This window comes from Sturnira hondurensis, unplaced genomic scaffold, assembly GCF_014824575.4.
Source record: "Sturnira hondurensis isolate 20B ecotype Veracruz unplaced genomic scaffold, ASM1482457v3 Scaffold0010428, whole genome shotgun sequence".
Classification (NCBI taxonomy): Eukaryota; Metazoa; Chordata; class Mammalia; order Chiroptera; family Phyllostomidae; genus Sturnira; species Sturnira hondurensis.
The window spans coordinates 978860-1000210 of record NW_028083059.1 but is presented as its reverse complement, the minus strand read 5'-3'; the positions used below and the strand labels follow the sequence as shown (position 1 = coordinate 1000210).

Sequence of the window (21351 nt, the reverse complement as noted above, 5' to 3'; positions counted from 1 at the left end):
TTAGAATATAAATCTCAGAGTAAGATGAGCTCCTAAAATTGTTTTTGGTTACTCTTACTACCCTGGACTAAAACTCGTTGGTTCCATGTCTACCAGCAATTCACCTTACCCAGAGGTCATGTTCAGCGTAGTCAAACAGAAGCCATACTTTCCTATCAGCATGAGATAGAAACACCTTCTGAAGGGAGATGACATTTGGATGCTTAAGTTCTCGAAGTAACTGCAAAACAAAGGAAATCCATTAAAAATCTTTGCCATAAAAATGTTTGAAAAAACCTACACCATTTGTAATTCAAAGGCAATGTAAAACCAATCCTAAAATCCTAAAATCTAATAATGTTCAATCCTAAAAATCTAGTAAGTCCCCATACAATTTTGAGATGTCCACACAGGTGGTTCAGTGATAAATGAGAAAAAAAGTCTGGGGGGGAGAAAAAGATACTGAAAAGGTAATATTGGAATAAATCTATCTTGGTTCTTATTGTTTATTATGGGAAAATATATGAAACACGAAAATTCCCATTTTCATAATTTTTAACTGTGTAATTCATTAGTATTGTGTACACTCACAATATTATGCAACCACTCCCACTATCCATTGTAGAACTTTTTCATTATCCTAAACAGAAACTTGGTACCCATTAAGCAATAACTTCCCATTTTCTTGCCCCTTGGCTATTGGTAATCTCTATTCTACTTTCTGCTTCAGTGAATTTGCCTATTTTAGGTACCTCATGTAAGCAGAATTAACAGTATACAATATCTGTCTTTTTGTGCCTGGAATATTACTCAGCATAATGTCTTCAAGGTTTATCTATGTTGTAGCATGAGTCAGAATTTCATTCCTTTTTATTGTCTAATACACTCCTATGTATGTATACACCACATTTTGTTTATCCATTCATCTGCTGGTGAATGTTAAGTTGTTTCCAGATTTTGACTATTGTTGAGAATACTGCTGCTATGAACATTGGAGTACAGGTATCTGAGTCTGCCGCTTTCAATTCTTTAGATATATGAAGGTCTGTCCAGAAGGTATCCAGCCACATAACATAAAAAGTAGACACATTTATTGAAAAAGATACAAGATACAAGAAGCATTGTACACAGGACAATGATGCCTCAGTTCCCTTCAAAAGAGGCACCTTGGGACCTCACACGGTTTTCCAAATCACCATTAGCTCCCCCATTCTATTTTCCTAAATCTCATCCCTTTCAAAGGTGATTTTAGTTTTGGGAAAAGCCAGAAGTCACAGCCACCCAATCTGGGCAGGGGGCCAAGTCACCTGGGTGATTTGATGTTTCACCAAAAATCCCTGCACGAGATGTGATGCATGAGCAGGCACATTGTGGTGATAAAGCTTCCAATCACCAGTTGCCCATAGCTGCAGCCTTCTTAATCATCCATAAAGTTTCCACAGAGGAATGTTCAAGCTTAATGCAAAATCTGATGCAGATTCGTCGCTTTACTTGCTTATTTTGAATGGGACAGCCACACAGTACACATGCTCACTCAAGGGTGTCTACCAGCCCCACTGACTAGTACAATGTAGTTGTCATTGTTCACGCATGTGCTCTCCAGTCCACTCTCCTTGGCTGCCAGGTTACAATGATGTAAAAACTGTTCTTGTTAAATATTAACAATGGCTGGGCTTTTTCCGGACAGACCTGGTATGCCTAGAAGTGAAATTGCTGCATCATATGATAGTTCTATGTTTAACTCTTAGAGAAACCACCACAATAGTTTTCACAGAGGCTGAACCATCTTATATCCACATTGGCAATTTATGAGGGTTCTAACTTTTCCACATTCTTATCACACTTAATTTTTTTTAACAGCCAAATCCTAATTGGCATGAAGTAGTGTTTAGGTTTTGATTTGCATTTCTCTAATAGCTAATGATGCTGAGCATCTCTTCATGTGCTTACTGATCATTTGTATGCCTTATTTAGAGAAATGTTTCTTAAAGTCCTTTTGGTTTTTATTGTTGCTATTGTTGTTGAGCTGTAATTCTTTATACAGTTCAGGTACTAATCCCTTAGCAGATACATGATTTACAAATATTCTCTCCTATTCTGCTAGTTGTCTATGTTTTGACATCACAAAACAATTGAACTTCAAACAAATCTTCAGCTTGTTATTTTTTAAAAAATGTACTAATTGCAACTTTAGAAAACACTATATTCATTAATACCAAATATCAATGAGAATAAGATCTGTAGCTTTGTGAGACACAGTACCTATTTTTTTCAGCCATTTAAATTATATAATAAGTTGATTAAAATTTTGTAACCTTTTCCATATAGTAATATAGAATTTATATAGAAAGAAGCATCCACGTAGAACACATTTTTATGGCTTTAACCTTTCTTATCTCCTAGTAGAAGATAAGAAAGGTTAAATGTCCTAAATAGAAGGACATTCTTCTATTTAAATTCTTTTATTTCCTTATTTTATCCCCATTTAATAACCAAAGTGGCCCTAATAATCCATCATGTAAAAAGTACTTCCATCCCACCAGGCAAAAACACAAATAATACCCATAATGATGAGAAAAAAATTCTCACAAAGCCTGATATATTTTTATCACTTAAAACTAACCTACACAGTGCCTTCTAAATGTGTTCCAAAACAGCCATGTGAGAATAATATCTTAGAACCTAAGACTTCAGTAACTTTTATAAGAACATTACTACCAGAAAAAGAATATAAATGTGAAGTTAAAATATCAGAAACTCTAAAATAAATTCAGCAAAAAAAAAAGGACTATGAATACACTGTATATTAAGTCAGTTACAGTAACAATTATTCTCCAGAAAGTAATACTTATTTTATTCAGAAGCAATATTAAATTGAACTTATATATTTCTGCTTTTAAAATATAATTCCAAACTTATGAGACTTTAGAGATTACATACAAGTCCTCAGAAACCTAAAGACCAGTATCTAATAGTAATCATATTCTATTTAATATGCAAGGCAAAGAATCTGATAAGGAAAGCCTAGACCTTCAGAGTCACCCAGATCACGCAGCTGGCTGACAGAGCTAAACCTAGTGCTAAATTCATCTCAGTTCTGGGTCAGTGTTTGCTCCATTACCTCACAACTGGAACACATTTCTTGGCTAGGCAGCTGTTTCAAGTCCTTTTTGGAAACTGGCAGGGTAGAAATGAACGTAAACAAAATCCAAAGCTTTGGCAAATGTTCTCTCCAATTATTAGAAACCTATATATAAAGCAATTCTTTGATATCTCCTCAATTTCACCTCTAAAATGAATTTTAGCTCTTGTATTAGAAAAAATAAAAAAGCAGCAACCATTTTATTAAGCTCTTCCTAGCTGCCACATATGGTGCTAAACATATGACATATTATCTCAATCATGAATTACCCTATGCAATTTGTATTTATATGTCAGTAGTCCTTCCTTATCTGTGGTTTCACTTTTTGTGGTTTAAGTTACCCATTGTTAACCGAGGTCTGGAAATATTAAATGGAAAAAGCCAGAAATAAACAGTTCATAAGTTTAAATTGCATGCCATTCTAAGCAGCATGATGAAATTTTGCACCGTCCAGGCTGGAATGTGAATCATACCCCTTGTGCAACATACTCACACTACATCCATCCCCCACCCATTAGTCACTTAGTAACTGTCTCAGTCATCAGATCCACTGTCATGGTGTCACCGTGCCTGTGTTCAGGTAACCTTTATTTCACTAAATAATGGCTCCAAAGCCATTTACACAGCTTTTTTTACAGCTTTTTTTGCTATTAGTTATTGTTGTAAATCTCGCACTGTGCCTAATTTGTAAGTTAAATTTTATCATACTTTATGTATACATAGGAAAAAAAAGTACAAGTGATACTTGAACAACATGAGTTTGAATTACTTGGGTTCACTTATACATGGATTTTTTAAATAAATGCTGTAAATGCATCTTCTCCTCATTATGATTTTCTTAATAACATTTTGTTTTCTCTAGCTTACTTTATTGTAAGAATACAGTGTATAATACATATAACATTAAAATATGTATCAATCGATTATTAATGTTATTGTTAAGGTTTCTGGTCAACAGTAGACTGTTAGTTAAGTTTTTGGAGAGTTAAAAGTTATGCTTGAATTTTCAACTGTGCAGGAAGGAGGACGGTTACCCCTGACCTCTGTGTTGTTCAAGGGTCAACTGCACAGCATACAGGCCTCAGTACCACTGGTGTTTTCAGGCATCCAGTGGGGGACATATCCTCTACGGATAAAGGGGGATTACTGTACTTCTATTTTACGGATGAGGAAATAGTGGTAAAAGAGGATTTAAAAATTTGCTGAAGATCACAGTCCTAGGTAGTGGTTAGAATCAGGATTTAAATGCTTTAAAAATAAACTTTTTAAAATACAAAGCCAATACTCTATGGTTAATACCAATACCTCCTAAAACCTAATGCCCAGGGGGACTAGCTCTCTTTACAACCCACACAGGGATGTTTTAAATACACACGAGGCTGGGAAGTGAACAATGGCAGGCGCTGCATCCTGGCTGCCGGTGCCCTGCCAGCTTCTAGCGTACTGTCTGGTACCTGGCAGAGGTGTGAACTAAGTACTTTGCAAATACGTGAATGAATGACATCTGATGAAATGTTCTAAGCTTCTCACCATAACTCTATGAGATACTATAATTATTCTTATTTTACAATGAGGAAACTAAAACACAGAAATTAAGTAACTTGCTTTGGGTCTTTCAAGATAGTTAACAGGTAAAGCCAGAATAAAATTTCAGGTAACCTAGCCTGGGTTTTAACCACAAGCAATACTTGCAGTACTGTGAACTTGGGACTCAAACGCTGTAGGAGCATTCCACAGTTTCCATATTCGGTGAGTAGAACTTTAGCATTTCATCACCCATACAGAGAGCCCATAGTATATAAATGCCTATTTCTTAAGATTTTGTAAGTTATTTTTTGCCCTTTAGAAGATTTTGTGTTAAAAATATTCAAAGAAAAGGTTTAAATAAATTTACGCAATGGTTTCCATCACAGAAACTACCTGAGTTTTTCTAATTCTACTGGGAATAAAATCTGATAATATTCTGAGTACTAAGATCACTGCTGAAAATATGAATATTTTGATACGTCATTTATAGTAAACTTAATTCATTCCAATTGTGTCATAATGCCACACAATCTGAACTTTTAACGTATAAATAAATAAAAATTTAATAATATTTAAAACTATATCTTGTCAATAAATATCACTGACAGTAGAGAATTAGAAATTAGTTTAAGAAAACCAGTAACATTCTCAAAATGGCATTGATTTCTAATATCAAACTTCAGAACAAAACAAAAATAATAATTCTAAATTTATGCCATAAGTATAATAGTTGAGTTAAAATTACTATAAAAGTGGCCCTGGCTAAGTAGCTCAGTTGATTAGGGTGTTGCTGTCTCCATATGCCAAGTTTGTGGGTTCGATCTCCGGTCAGGGCACATACAAGAAGCAACCAATGAATGCATAAATAAGTGGAACAACAAATTGATGTTTTTCTCTCTTTCTCTCCCCTCCCCCTTCCTCTGTCTCTCAAATCAATAAATAAAAATTTTTAAATTACTCCAAAAGCATAAGGAGAATTATTCCAAAATTTATTTCAATTTTGAAAAAAGCTGTGAAAACTTTTCAATAGAGTTCTGCCAAACTGATTTTAAAAAATGAGGTGCACCCTAGCCGGTGTGGCTCAGTTGGCTGGAGCATCATCCTACAGACCAAAAGCAACTGGTTTATTTCCTAGCCAGGGCATCTACCCAAGTTACAGGTTCAATCCCTGTTTGGGGTGAGTACGAGAAAGCAACCAATTGATATTTCTCTCTCTATCTCTCTCCTTTCCTCTCTCTCTATAAGCAATGGGAGGATTTAAAACAAAAACAAAAACCCAAGGTACTCAGGTTAAAGTAGACATGAGCTTCAGAAACTAGATCTTGGAACTTCGCCTCTGCTCCCGCAGGTTCCCTATCTCAACTATAAGGCTGTGTCTTGCAATATGGAGGGCTCACTACAGCACAGTTTTGAAAAGCAGTATGGTAAATAATTCCAGTTCACAGGAAATTCTGGAAACACAAAAACAAATCTCTTACAATTCACTGAGGATGAAATGCTCTTAACTTTGGTAGACATTCTCGGAGTTCTATTCTTCCTCCCTTCCTTTTACACTTACTTACAAAGACTGCCGAGTTAGCATACACAGGAGAAGAAATGTGTTACTGTGTAGTGGGGATAGAACAACTAAGAGAAGGTAAACAAATAAATAAGAAGAAACACCTTATAATTTGTAATATGCGCTATGAAAAAAATCAGGTATGGATCCTAGGAGAATAATGGAGGTGAGTGGTGGGAAAAGAGGACTTCTCAGAGAAAGATTTCATAAATGAAAGAGAGAAAGGTCTAAGACTTGGCACAGGAGATGAATTTTTTCTTTTTAATTTTTTATTATGGAAATTGTAAAGTAAATAAAATAATATAGTAAAGCAAATCCCCATATACCATAATCCACTCAAAGCCTGTATCATTTTATCTATATTCAAACCCTCTCTTCCCACCTTAACTGTAATTATTTTGAAGTTAATTCCTGGTATTACATGATTTCATCTATAAACATTTCAGTATGTATCTCTAAAACATAACCAGGGTCTCTTTTCTCTGGCCACAAAATAAATTAGTGACCAACAACAATAAATTTAAAAATTAAACAATACATTTCTAAGTTACTCATGAACAAAAGATAAAGCACAAAGAAAATCTGAAACATTTTGTACTAAATAATAATTAGTACACTAAAATATTTGGAATGTAAGTAAAACACATTCTAAAATTTATAGAAATATTTATAGTTTTCATTGGTTATATTAGAAAAGAATAGTGTAAAAATGAATGACTGAAGGTTACACATTAATAAAATGGAAATGTAAGCCAAAAATAAGCAAAAGAAAATAATAAAGAGCAGATATCTGTGATACAGACAGAAAACACAAATGAGCAAATCTACAATGAAACAGGGATATCACTAAAGAAGCTACAGATGTGAAAAGATAATAAGGGACAACTAAGCACAAGTTTATGCTAATGAACTCAACAACTTAAATAAAATGTAGAAATCATGTAAAAACACAACTTATCAAACACAACATGAAATGTAAAATCTGAGGAGCTCCATGTCTACTAAGAACATAACACTGGTTGGTGAACAATAATCACACATTTACCACCATACAGAAACTCTGTCAGGAAATAAAGAATGGAAAAATGCTCCCTAACTTGTTTCATGAGGACAGTATGATCTTCCTACCAAAGACAAAGACATTACAAGAAAGATAATTAGATAATCATTCAAACTCATAGACCTAGAACTCCTTAACAACACGGAAAGTATCTGATAAAACTCAATATCATTTATGAAAAAATAGAAGCAATATCCTAAGCCTGACTAATGGCATCTATAAAAAGCCTATAGTTAGAATTTTATTTGATGGTGAAACACTAAAAAACGCTTGCCCCCAAGAATGGAAACAAGTCACAGAGGTAGTGGTCCACTCACTGCTATTCAACATTGTATGAAAGGCCTTAGGCCAGTGCAACAAAAGAAAGAAAAAAACTAAAAGCCTAAAGATGAAAAGAAGTAAAACAATTTTTATTCACAGATAACATAATTACTTATGTAGGAAATCCCAAGATATCACCAAAACCTACCAGTGAATTTAGGTTTGTAATATACAGGGGTGGGCAAAAGTAGGTTATAGTTGTGATTGTGTAAAACACAGTTTATTCTTGTATCATTATTAATTATTGTACTATTTTCCATACAAACTGTATATATACTTCTGCCCACCCGTATATAAATAAATATCTAGTAATATTCAAAATCAATTCTAGCCTGGCTGGTGTAGCTGAGTGGATTGAGCACAGGCCTGCGAACCAGAGTATAGCGGTTTCATTCCCAGTCGGGGCACATGCCTGGGTTGCAGGCCAGTTCCTAGCAGGGGACACACGAGAGGCAACCATACATTGATATTTCTCTCCTTCTCTCCTTCCCTTCCCCTCTAAAGATAAATAAATAAACAAATTTAAAAAACACCACTGAACTCTTTATTTTAAAAAAATCAATCCTATTTTGAACACAGAAGCAAACAAATGGAAAATGAACATCTAAAAATAATTCCACATACAATAGTGTCAGAAAACATGAAGTGCCTAGGAATTAATTTAACAGAACTAAAAAACACTGAGAGAAATAAAAATCTTAAAAAATGGAAAGTGTGTTTTTTTAGATTCATGGCTTGCAAGTTTCAATATTATTAAGATGTCAATTCTTTGAATTGATCCAAATCACAATCCCAGCAAGGATTTTTTAGAATTAGAAACAGACTAACTGATTAAAAATTTAATGTAGTAATGCAAAGGTCAAACAATCCTGAAACAGAAGAATAAAGCTGGTGGCTTTATATGGCCTTATGTCAAGTCTTGCTATAATACCAGAGCAATCTGGTATTGGCATAAAGACAAAGAGATGTATGAGACAACATAGAGCCCAGAATTGGTCCCACACTTACAAAGCCATTTAGCTTTCTATAATGGTACCAAAGAAATTCAACAGGAATAATCTTTTCAAAAAAACAATCGTATATTCATACGGAATGAGAGAAAGAGAGCCTCAAACCCTATATCATACCACAAACTAAATTTAATCGTACACTAGAAAATAAAGCTAAAACTATACAAGCTTTTAGAAGAAAACAGAGAAATACCTTCACAATCACAGGATTGATAAAGATTTATTCAGCCAGACACACAAAAAATAATAGTTATAAAAGGAAAAATTTGTAAATTAGACTTCACCAAAATTAAAAATTTCTGTTCATCTTAGGTTGAAGAACCACAATCAAGTACATTAAAATAAGCTTTTGACCCTGGCTGGTGTGGCTCAGTGGATCCAGCACCTGCCTGGGAACCAAAAGGTCACTGGGTCTACTCCCAGTCAGGGGACATGCCTGGGCTGTGGGCCACGTCTCCACAACGGGCACACGAGAGGGAACCACACACTGAGGATTCTCTCCATCTCTTTCTCCCTCCCCCCTCCTCTTTCCTCCTCTTTCAAAAATAAAAAATCCTTAAAAAGAAGTATTAAAAAATAAGCTTTCATAGTCCTTTCTGTGCTTAAACTGAATTTACACTTATCAATATAAACATGAAGATAAGCGTGTCTATTCCTGAAATTAATGAAATTTTGTTTGTTTTTAAAACTTTTGGTTGAAATATAATAAACAAAGAGAAAAGCACTGAACCATAGGTGCACAGCCCAGTGAGTTTTCACATATTAAACTCATATAACCAAACTCGGAGTAAAATCAAGAAAACAGAACATTACCATAATTCTGAACACTACCTCGTCTCCACTTCTTGCCACTCCCTGTCACCCAATTACTATTGTGACTTCTAACATCACTATCATAGTTCAATGAATTTTAGTTCTTTAAAACTGACTAGAATAGATAGATTAATGGCTGTTAAAGAACTAAAAATGTACACATATTTTGCCTCAAGATTTGCAAGTTAAAAAAATTCATCAATTAAATAAAACACAATTTCCAATCTGGCATACCTTTGGTTAAGAATGCCCTCCATCCCACCCCACTCTTCCCTCATGTTCGTAATTCTTACATGTCCTCCAAAACTAGAATCTTCCTTGGCTCTGTAATTTAGAGGTATACTCTTCTCCCATTCTTTACATACTTCTGTCACAGTCCTTGGCACATTGTTCTTATTATAAGACTTATTAGTCTCTTTCCTCATCAGCGTGTAATTACTTATGGCCAGGGACCCTGACTTGTTCTGTTTCTTTACTTCTACCTACTCTAAATTCTGTCAACATGATACACAGTAAATGACTGCTAGTTAAAACCCCTATGGTAGAGAATCTGTTAAAGGAGCAAAATTATTTAAATTAATATTAAGTCAAAAAATTATTTAAATTAAAGCCAGAAATGACAAATTTGGCCCCATAGTTTTACAATACTAAAAACAGAAGTAAAATCTCCTGGGAGTAATACTCAGTTTAATTGTACAAATAATTATTTAGTAATGGATTAAACATAAAGAATATTTTCCTTGGAAATTAAAATAAGATTGTAATACCATATGGAAAGCTGTGCTTCCAAAAGGAAAAGACATATATTTTTACATACTCAAATAAATAGACAGATACGGTAAAAATCAAATAACAGAACTTCATTTTAAATTTATATAATAATCTCATTAAAATAGAAATATTAATTTTATATGAACATACCACTTGTATTACATCAGATAAAATAATAAGAACTGAACCCTTAACTATTTAGGGACATTTATTGGGAAAATACATATTTATATAAACAGCTGAGACTGATTTAATCCCAGTAAAATAAAGTTATATGGAAATTTTTGTTAGATCTACATGTCATGTTTACTTCTCTTTTATACAGCGAATATATTTTTTATAGATAGTTGATATGAAAATACTGATTTTCAATGAATGTGTGTAGGTGAAAAACACAACTCAGAGACCTACATAACTGACTCTGTAAGTCAGTTGGCAATAATGATGATAAAAAGAGCTTCACTTACTGCTATTTCTCTACATGCCGACATAGAGATCCCGGTTCCTTCTATTTGTTTTAAAGCATAGTCTTTATCATCTTTCCTGTAAAAAACAAAGTTATTTTAATATATAGGCGAATCTAAAACTTATGTGCATTTTAATAAAATAAAATATAAGTAAATATAAATCCCATATTTAATACATATATTTGACACCTCTCATATATATTCAAACCGTCACACAGGAAAACCTTTTTAGACAATCCAATCCAATCCTATTATTTGATGGGATTCAAAGGAATAAGATTTGTCCAAGGCTCCACAGTTACTTGGGGAAGACAATGGAGTTTCTGACTTCCCCTTAATAGGTTCTTTCCACTCTAATATGCACAATACACACATACGTACTATAAAACTTGCTTTCTAAAATCCATTCACATACTAGTAGATCAAAAATAGAAAGAAATGCATCACTGAAGTACAAAACAGTTATAATTTAAAACATGGCATAGTCCTCACTTCCCCAGATACCTTCAAATAGATTCACTCAACATGTGTACATTGAGCACTTACTATGTAATCTGGAACTCACTATATACCGGGATACAACAGAGTTCCTTCTTTTAAGCTTTCTGTATCTACTGGACTAGATATATAACCTACCACAATTTAATAAAATAAAAAGTACTATGACAGGGCAAGCACAAACCACAGAGAGTGTGTGTCTGAGTTAAGAGGGGAAACAGTATGTGGCATATGAGGTGAGAGAAAACCACCTTGAGGCAAAAACAGATAAAGTGAACCACTGAAGATGAAGGCAGGGGATATAATTAGGAATCAGAATCTAAAAGTCTTTCTACTCTAAGAACAGGAAGCACTCTATTAAAGATTTTTTAACTGGTAAATATTAATTATATTTTACACTGAGGAAAATAAACTGTCTTTTGAATACTTATGGAGAGAAAATGAGAATAGGTGGCAGAGAGACCAGTTGAAAGTAAACATTATTAAAATTTCTCAAGTGAGAGATGGTAGCTACCATAGAATGGTGGCGGCTATACACAGTAAGATAGGACAGACGTAAAGTAAAACCAGTAGCACTTGGTGATTAAACACTGGAGATAAGGAAGAAAAAAGGGTCAAGGAAAATGAAATCTGTCTCAGATAACAGGTTACTGACAACACTGTGCACTGGAATAAGAAACACAGCAGGGGGAAACAGGAAGATAATCGTTCCACTTTGTGCAAGTTGAGTTTGGGTAACTGTAAGACACCTAAGTACGGATGGTAAGCTGACTAAACACATCTAAAGCTCAAGAGAAAGCTGAGGACACCAATTTACTGTAATCAGCAAATACACAGTAATCCAAGGCATGAGAGTAGATGAGATGAAACCAAAGAGAAGAACCAGCAGGAAAAAGATTTTCAAAAGGAGCAAAAAGAAGCCCTGGTCAGGTGGCTCAGTTGGTTGGAATGCTATCTCGCACACCAAAAGATTTTGGGTTTAATCCCTAGAGGGGCACATACGGGAGGCAACTGATCAATATTTCTCTCTCTCCTCCTACCCCTTTCTTCTTACTCTAAAAAAATCAATAAACATTATCTTCAGGTAAGGATTTAAAAAAGAGGGGTAAAAAGAAAGTAATATCAAAAGCTGCAGAGAAGTCTAGTAAAAGGTGGACAAAGAAGAATCCACTGAATTTAGCAATGACGTCATGACTGGATGGTGGACTAGGGCTAAAACAGCTGCAGTGATATACAGTCTACAGTGCAGGAGACTAAGGAATGAATGGGGCATAAGTAAATCGAGACAATAAATGTAGATAATTCTTTGAATTAGAGAAAATAAGGCAACAGCTGGAGTAATGTAAGAGGTTAAAGGATTACTTTTTTTTTTTTTTGATGGAAGAAACTTGAGTATGTTAAGTACTGAAAGGAAGGACCCAAAGGGGAAAAAGCTGCTGATGCAGGAAAGAAAAAAATTAAGAGAACAAAGAATGAAACACTGAGGAGAAATTAGATTCAGAGCAAGAAAGAGAAATACTCCCATTGTAGTGGGAAGAAAGATGACAGAGGAAAGGACAGAGTCAGGTGCAGAAAAGTCTGCTCAGAAGCAGAAACCTGGAGGAGTTCTCGTTTTAATGGCTTTCATGTTTTTTGATGTTGAAAATGAGGTCACAGACTAAAAGAAGGGCAGAGATGGTAGATTTGAATAGAGCAAATATTTGAGCAAACAAATGACTCCTTATAAAATCAATTCATTTAAGTTCATTTAATACTTTATTATTTCAAGAGTCTCATGCTCTACTGACTGAACTAGCCAGACAGGGCTTTTACTTTATTATTTTAAATGATTATTAAAACCTACATAGCTTTATCTCTGTTTTTACAACATACTTTACACCCAAACCTTACTCAGGAAAACAAATCACAACTACATTATTTTTCTGGAAAAACATTTTTTCATGACAATGACTTTTTAATATACTTTCTAATAAAGCACCACTCATGTTAAAAATACAATAAGAGTACCTGTATTTGATGTTCACTAAGTCTAAATGAGTTCTGAAAGACTTAAAGAAGTTAAAGAGAGTGACACAAAAATAAAATGAACTTGGGATCAAAATAAAAGTCTACTAGACACTTTCATAGATGTGGTATTAACTTTAATCAGATTGTTAACCCAGGGATAAATAGATTCTTGTTTTATCTGTTTAGAGTCCTCTATAGAGAAAGTGAGTGGTGGAAAAGGAAATAAATTAAGCCAAAGATTTACTCATTCTCTTCCTTAATAACAACTCCCAACTTTCTCTCATTTAAAAATGGCCAAGTTGCTACATGAAAATTTCTTCTCAATGAACTAAAAAAAAAGTCTAATCTACGATCAGTCCTCTCCCTCATCCCAAGTAATTACATGTTTTATATTTTATAAATTAAGTTACCAGAAAGAAAGATAAGAGAATATAAAAAAAACTTTATTTTTTTGAAAACAGAATGATTGTATTTCAATACACAACTTCTTTACAACCAAAAAATAAAACAGGACAGTAAAATAACAAAAACATGATTACTTCATTTGTAATGCATGAGATACGGCTGATATTTTAGTCATCCATGAGCTCTTAAGAAGCCAGTTACAAAGACACTAACAATCCAAGGGAACTGGAAAAAAAGAAAACGAAATAATACAAATGGCAATGAAGAATTAAGACTATGATGACTGAGTTGAGCCATGATGAAAGAATAACTTCTCTGTAGCATCACACTGTCAAAGCACAAAAATGCTGTGCTGTACATCCTAACCCTCATACACACTGACGGACCGATGAGGAGCATCTATAATCAGGGGAAGCTACTCTTTTGACTCAAAATATAAATTTCGGATATCCTTAGCACTGGCGTTTGTAATTAATTAAAATTATTTCAACAAATTAGTTGGAACAAATTCAAAATGAGTTATACAACAGCAGGTTTACTGCTCAGAAAATATGCGGTTGGTCTCTGCACCCCAAAACACTAGTTGACTATCAATTTGTTCATCAATACAGCCCAAGAGGGTGTGCGCAGCGCTCCACTGATGATGGCAGCACAGGGAACAGTCAGCAACAGTGTAAGAACTGTGTATGGTGTCAGGAGGGTATAAAAGATGTTTGACTATCAAAAGGCAACCTCCTTTTAAATATCACCCAACACAATTACCACTAAAATATAGTAGTGCTCTGTGGTTTACAAAGCACATTTATTTATCTATCCATCCACACAGTCGCTTTTTAGTAAAAAAGCACAGTGGAGATGAAAAGGATTTGTTCCCTAGTTTCTTTAATGATCTTGTAGTCAGATTATATAAATAACTGCAACATAGTGTTCTAAATGCTATAAATAGAAGGGCTGACCAGCTAGCTATACCTTGAAGGGTTGAACCAAGATGAAAGAAAGCTTCAGGAAGAGTCTACTTAAGCAGATTCTTAAGACTTCAAAACTTTATCAGAAAAGGAGGAAGGCGTTAGGGAGAAAAAATCAGTTACCCAAGACATCCCAGGAAGTGGGAACAGCATGAACAGAAAAAGACACAGAGAGAGTCTACCATGCTCAGAGAACAGCAAAGAGTAGCAGCTTATCACTGAGACCTGCCCACAGCCCTAGGGAAGGATGAGATTTTAGAAACAGGCGGGGGTCATACGGGAGGGGACCTTTTACGCCAGCTACCTCCAAAGAGAGGTGTAGAGAGTATATGTACTCCATTCACTTCAGTGAGTACCCAAAACAAATAAGTACGACAAGAAAATATCACATTAAAAAAAAAAGATGAAAGAAAGTCTGTCATGTAAGAAACCAAAAAGAAGACAATGGAACCATGATGCACATTTGCATTCTTATCAGATGGGAAGAGTAAAATGAAAATACAAAATGGTGAAGGACTGGGTAAAAAAGATGAAGGGATTAAGATGTGTTACAAATTGGCAGTTACTTAACAGTCAGGACCGATAAAGTGCAGCACAGGAAACAGAATCGATAACGCTGTAATAACTGTGGGTGGTGCTGGGTGGGTAGTGGAAACACTGGGGAACACTTGGTAAAGAATGTGATTGTATAACCACACCTGAAACGAATAAAATATATTGATTGTAAATTGTTATTGAAAAAAATTTAAATTAAAAAAAGTTACTAAAGTAAGTTTCATAATAATATGACTTTTTGTCTTTTATTTTTATCTACTGCTATTATCTCCAGTCTCCAATCTGGTATATGGTAGGTATGCAATAAAAAATTTTAACGAGAAAGGATATATAAAATGGCTATAGAGGAACAACTAAACACCAAGCAGTGTCTTGGTAAAATAGAGTACTGAGCACACATATCAAACTTCACGTGTCTCTTAAAAACCCACTAAAACTAAGGTAAAGGGAATTTTTTAAAAACATAAAGATGAAAAATGGGAGAGAAGATAGCATAAAAATTTGGAAACTAGGAAGTAAGTGGACAAACGGTAGTTAATAATTAAGAGAAAGAAAACTAAATAAAAAACTGACAGTGAAGGAAGAGGAAAACAGATTAGATTTACACAGCAAAATCCTTCAAAAGCAGAGAAATGAGAGTATACTCTGAAGCTAACTCTGAAACTACAATTGGCCAGATGAAAAGATAAAGTTGTAGAGCTATCCTAGAAAACAGAACAATAAAACAAAATGAGAGAAATGTGAAAGAAAAATAGAAAAATTAGAGAATCAGTTCATGAAACCCAATATTCAAAATAGGAATCCCAGGGAAAAAAAAAAGAGAGAAAAAAATTTATGAAGTAACTCAAGGAAGCTTCCCAAACTGAAGGACAGGATTTGGAAAAATGAAGAGTTGAAAGGAGTTCCCAGTACAAATGGATGAAAATAGACCTACACACCATTTAGACATTTCACAAGAGTGCGGACAAGCAGATTTTACAAGCTCCCAGTGGAGAAGTAACGGGTCACTCATAAAGAATCAGTATTACCAAGTCACAAGAAATAAGAAAATCCTGTCATTTGTAACAACATGATTGGATGTTGACAGTGTTATGCTAAGGGAGATAAATAAAACAGAAAGATAAGTACTATTTATCACTTTCATGTGGAATCTAAAAAAAAAAGCCAAACTTGTAAAACCAGAGAGCAGACTGGTGGTTCCCAGGAGCTGGGGCGTGGAAGAATCGTGGAGATGTTGTGTAAGGGTATGAACTTGCCTCTAGTAGACAAGTAGGTCCTGAAGACTGAATGCACAGCATAGTACAGACAACAATACTGTGTTTTAAATTTCCAAGTTGCAAAATGACAATATCTTAAATGTTCCCACCATATATACACAAGAAAATAACCACATGATGTAAGAGAGATGTTAGCCAACAGTGTGATGGTATTCATATTGCAATATATAAATTTATCAAACCAATACACTACACCTTATACTTGCACAATGTTATGTGAATTCTATTTCAATAAAAATAATTTTAAAAAGAGAAAAGATCAGGAATCAGGATACCTTTGTACTTCTCAACAGTAGTTTCAGAGGCTGGAAGTTCTAAACTAGCTCTGCTCTGTATGCAATCATGAAGGGCTGATTCCACTGTCAACAGCTGTAGTGTGGAGTTTAAGCTCTGAGTGAGGGTCTGTTCTGGAAGGTTACATCATCACCTGCTACAATAGGAAAACATTACAGAATAGTCAGCCGGATCAAAGAGCTTGCACCAGAATGTAAACCAGCGCACAGCTTCCTTCAGACAAAAAGTCAATTCTTTAAGCAGGAAAAAACAGCTCAATTAACCACTGTGCTTAGTTATGTAGTAAAAAGTGTAAATTACATAAAGGCTAATGTGTAAGATTTAAGATTTAATTATCTTTATTGTGTTATAATTTGGAAGCAGGTATAAGGAACTGTTATTGTATGCTGAGATACAATAGTTACTGAGGGGAAAAGATCTGTGAAAATGCTGGAACACAGGATGAAATCTCAGTAATTATGCAAGATAATAAGCCAGTCTGGCCCCAACGCTACAGACATGTGAACTGAACGGTCTGACTTGCTTTAGTGTGATATCTTTGGTATTTTTAATGATCTTAATATTCTGAACTAGGAAAAAAGTCTTAAATATACTATTGGATTTTAATGAGATTTTAAATAATTTTTAATAAAATGTATTTATTCTAAAAGATTAAAGGTCCAAATAATTATTGTTTTTATTGCTGTATTGTCAAATATTGCCTGGAAGTATGTCTGACCTTTGGATACCATGACTAAAGTTCATGTATTATATTATTTTAAATTCTTCTTGATTTTGCCCTTTGTGAACTAGGTCCCAAAATCAAAATAATGAAACTAACAGCAAGTCTTTCACACCTAAAATATCTTTTAATTTTCTATGGTAAAAACTCTGTTCTCTCCAAATCCATTTACATGACAAACCAGAAAGTTCAGTATTTATAGATTAGTTAAATGCAAATAAAATACATTCATGTACATGTGTTCAGTGACTGCATACTTTAAGAAGAGGCAGGCTCATGCTCATATACAAAAACGGATACAGTAACTGTTTTAAATTGATTTTTGGTTCTAGGTGTTAATATTCCTGTCAGTCAGGTGCAGGCATAGTAGAGTTGATGGTAGAAATCAAAAGGCCATGCAGGTTTGTTCAAGTCCTCACTGTTCACACTATATTCTAACTCCCTGAGTAATCAGTAACTGAGTCCTTATAAATTAATTGTGCACTATACTTCAATAGAGGAGCCATTCTAATAATTCTGGTTAATTTTCCAGAGCTGTTCAACCTTCTCACTAATAGAAAAAACGTTCTTCCTTGCTCTACATGCTCTTAGATTAGGTGACTATCTTTGAAGCATCATTAGGAAAAGACTGCACTTGAACCCATGGAAATGACCTTACCATATTCTGTGAAGAATTAAAACAGCAGTGAAACTCCTTGGATGCACAGCTCTCTATTACAATGACACAATAGATCATCAAATTACTGGAAGACTGTTCCAGCCAGAGACCTCAAACCGAGGATTCCTAGGAATCCTCCAAAAGATGACTGAAGAGAATAACATGCCTTCTCCCCAAGACCATCAGATCAAGCAGCATGATCAAGCTTCCACCCAGGAGCCATGCACAAGACCTAAATGGCCAGAATCAAAGATCATCATGCTTGAATCTACGTGCTCTTATTTGTCTCCAAAACTCTTCTCCTCTTCCCTTTTTGCTGGTTTAAACTTCTAAATTATTCACAGGCACATGCTATCTCTAACAATGATACTCACAGTATTGCTCTTTGCATCCCCTAGTCACTCCCTGTGTGAGTCCAATACCTGGCTGCAACTTGCTCACGATTTCACTAGTTATGCTGAGATGACAGCCACTTCCTTTTAGGTGCAACTCAGCTCACTCTAGTTCTGGGCAATTACATTCAACTTCCAAGAAACTCTTTAAAACAGTAAACTAAAAATAGTAAAGAGGACAAACAGCCCCTTTGATGTCAAACCTAGGAAAGTTTCTGTCTACACCAAAACCATACATGAAACCTTGGCTCTTGCCTTTACAAGTAGATTAAAATTCTGTTACCAATGTCTCGCCATTTGTCAGTGTTATAGTGCTTAAATGTGATCTCCAGAGTTTTAAACATACACAGCCACTTTTGTTTCAGAGGATTCAATAACTGACCTTACAACAACAAACAGTACGCATAAAGAACTGACTTTAGATCAGCAACAGACAGGGTTTTCCGAATAGTCTCCTGATCAGTGGAATTCTGGCAAAAGTGAAGATCTGAATTTTATACAATGATAGTCCTGAATGGCTGGACCTGGCTAAAAAGAGGGACTGAGAAAGGGAAAATAGGGCCCACTGATAATCAGATCATAATATCCCTAACAGGTGACTGGAAAGGCTAGGAGAAAGGAAAATAGAAAATACAGTTTTTCCCAAGGCCATACCACAGCTACAAAATGACTGAAAAAAAATTTTTTTTTTGCGTATGGCATCCTTACCAAGGAGTCTCAGCTCTTCTTCACTCCTCCTACTCTTGAACAGAATGCTGAGATAAATCACCAAACCGACGCCATTTTATGATGACATTCAATCCAGACTACTTTCCTCCTTTCTCCTTAGACTCACTTGGCCCGAGCTCATTCCTTAGGAAGCCCTTGCCCACTTCCTCTTACTAGACACCTCAGAGTGCCTAGGTAGGTGTGTTCTCCCTTGCTACAGCAGGCTAATAAGCATTGATTATAGGTACATTCCTGGTGGCCTTTATCATTCATTAAGTCCAATTATCTTACATAAAATTACAACACATTAAAGAAAATTGAAACATTTCATTTAAATCAAGCAAACTCTAATTATAGAGCACATTCTAGCTAGCCGTACTATATATTTTGCTTAAAAACCTTTGTCATATCAGTATGTTCTACTCTGTTGATCATTCCGACAAAAACTTTTTGGTTAATGATATAAGCTTATTTAAAAAGATTATTAGAACTACTAACTCTCAATTTGAAGGGATTTCTTGGCAATTTCGGGAGAGTTCCTGTGGTTGGCACTGTTACAGTCCCTGAGATATAGCGGTGAACCAGAGATTCAACTCGACTTACATTCGAGTTTCTTGTCAGCTCCAGATGCCAAGCTTAAGAATGTCTAATGCTAGCAATGAGTATCTCTCATTTGCATTATCTGATAAAACTCAGGCTCAATTTCTTAGTTCTCATACTTCAAACTCATTTTTACCTTGTTTGGAGAAACAACAATGCAGAACTTAAAGAAATATTTCTAACCCCGAAGGTTAAAACTCTTCATCCTTTCCTGTCTGTTCAGTTACAAGATTACACTGACGTGACCAGATATCACTGAATGTGGGTGTTTTCCATCAAAGTAAATTACTTATCAATCTTTCTTAAAATCATTTTCCCAAGTGTCATTTTCTGAACACGACTCTCTAAGGAACTGCTCCTTGACTTCAAGAACCGTATTTTAACATTGGTCATTTATAATCATTGTTTTTCTCACTCATATTTATGCTACAAGAAATGAGCAACAGTAAAAAATAGAAAATGTATAGTAATATTTTCCTTCCAAATGGTAGGCCTTTCTTATTTCAAATGTATGCCTAATTTATTTCTAGTTGGCCCCAAACATTTTTTTCTTAAAAGTATATTCAGCCCTGGCTGGTGTAGCTCAGTGGATTGAGCATGGGCCTGTGAACCAAAGGATCACAGTTCGATTCCCAGTCAGGGCACATGCCTGGGTTGCAGGCCAGTTCCCAGTGGGGGACACATGAGAGGCAACCACACAGTGATGTTTCTCTCCCTCTCTCCTTCTCTTCCCCTCTCTCTGAAAATAAATAAGTAAAATATTTTTTAAAAAAGTATATTCACATCAGGCATATGAATATACCTGAATATTTATTAAATGTTCATGTGTTATATACAAGGGTTGGCAAAAGTAGGTTAATAATAATAATTAACACGGTAAATAGAATAAATTGTTTCACATATTCACAACTGTAAACCATCCCTTTATACTCCAAGTGTTATTGTGAGTAAGTACTAAGGCTGATGTGCCATTAAAACACTCTGAAACTGTCTTTCCCCCCTAATCTACCTTCTAAATTCTCTATCAAGATAGCCACCAGCCTGTGCTAGTGTGGCTCAGTGGATTGAGTGCTAGCCTGCAAACTGAAGGGTCACCAGTTCAATCCCCAGTCAGGGCACATGCCTGGGTTGCAGCTCAGGCCCCCAGATGGGGCATGCAAAAGGCAACTAATCAATGTTTCTCCCTCTCTTCCCTTATCTCTACAAATAAATAATTTTTTTTTAAAAAGAACATTTCTGATTCATGGGGAGATGTCAAGATACCAACATTTAGCAGGAGTTTGGAAGAAGTTGATTCCAACACTCAAGAATGACTTTGAGAGTCAAAGACTTCAGTGTAGAAGTAACTAATGTGGTGGAAATAGCAAGAGAAACAGAATTAGAAGCAGAGCTTGAATTTGTGATTGAGTTGCTGCTATCTCAAGATAAAACTTTAGCAGAGTGGTTGCTTCTTATGCATGGGTAAAGAAAGTTGGTTTCTTGAGATGGACTCTACTCCTGGCGAAGATGCTGTGCAGGTTATTGAAATGACAACAAAGGATTTAGGATACTACATAAACTTAGTTGATAAAGCAGTAGCAGGTTTTGAGAGGACTGATTCTAATTTTGAAAGAAGTTCTACTG

The 21351-nt window shown here is 35.0% G+C and overlaps 1 protein-coding gene across 4 annotated transcripts in view; it reads right to left on the bottom strand.

Annotated features, from left to right (window-relative positions):
- Positions 1 to 21351, bottom strand: part of CDK8 (cyclin dependent kinase 8) — a 138174-nt gene that overhangs the window by 65240 nt on the left and 51583 nt on the right. For 3 of the 4 annotated variants that reach the window (XM_037058862.1, XM_037058863.1, XM_037058861.1), the window contains exons 2-3: positions 10649 to 10724; positions 110 to 220 (exon numbers count right to left, since the gene is read on the bottom strand). In XM_037058862.1, coding sequence (XP_036914757.1) covers positions 110 to 220; positions 10649 to 10724 — 187 coding nt within the window. Of the gene's footprint in view, positions 1 to 109; positions 221 to 10648; positions 10725 to 16630; positions 16786 to 21351 lie in introns of all 4 variants that reach the window. The other variant, XM_037058864.1, reaches the window with a different exon arrangement.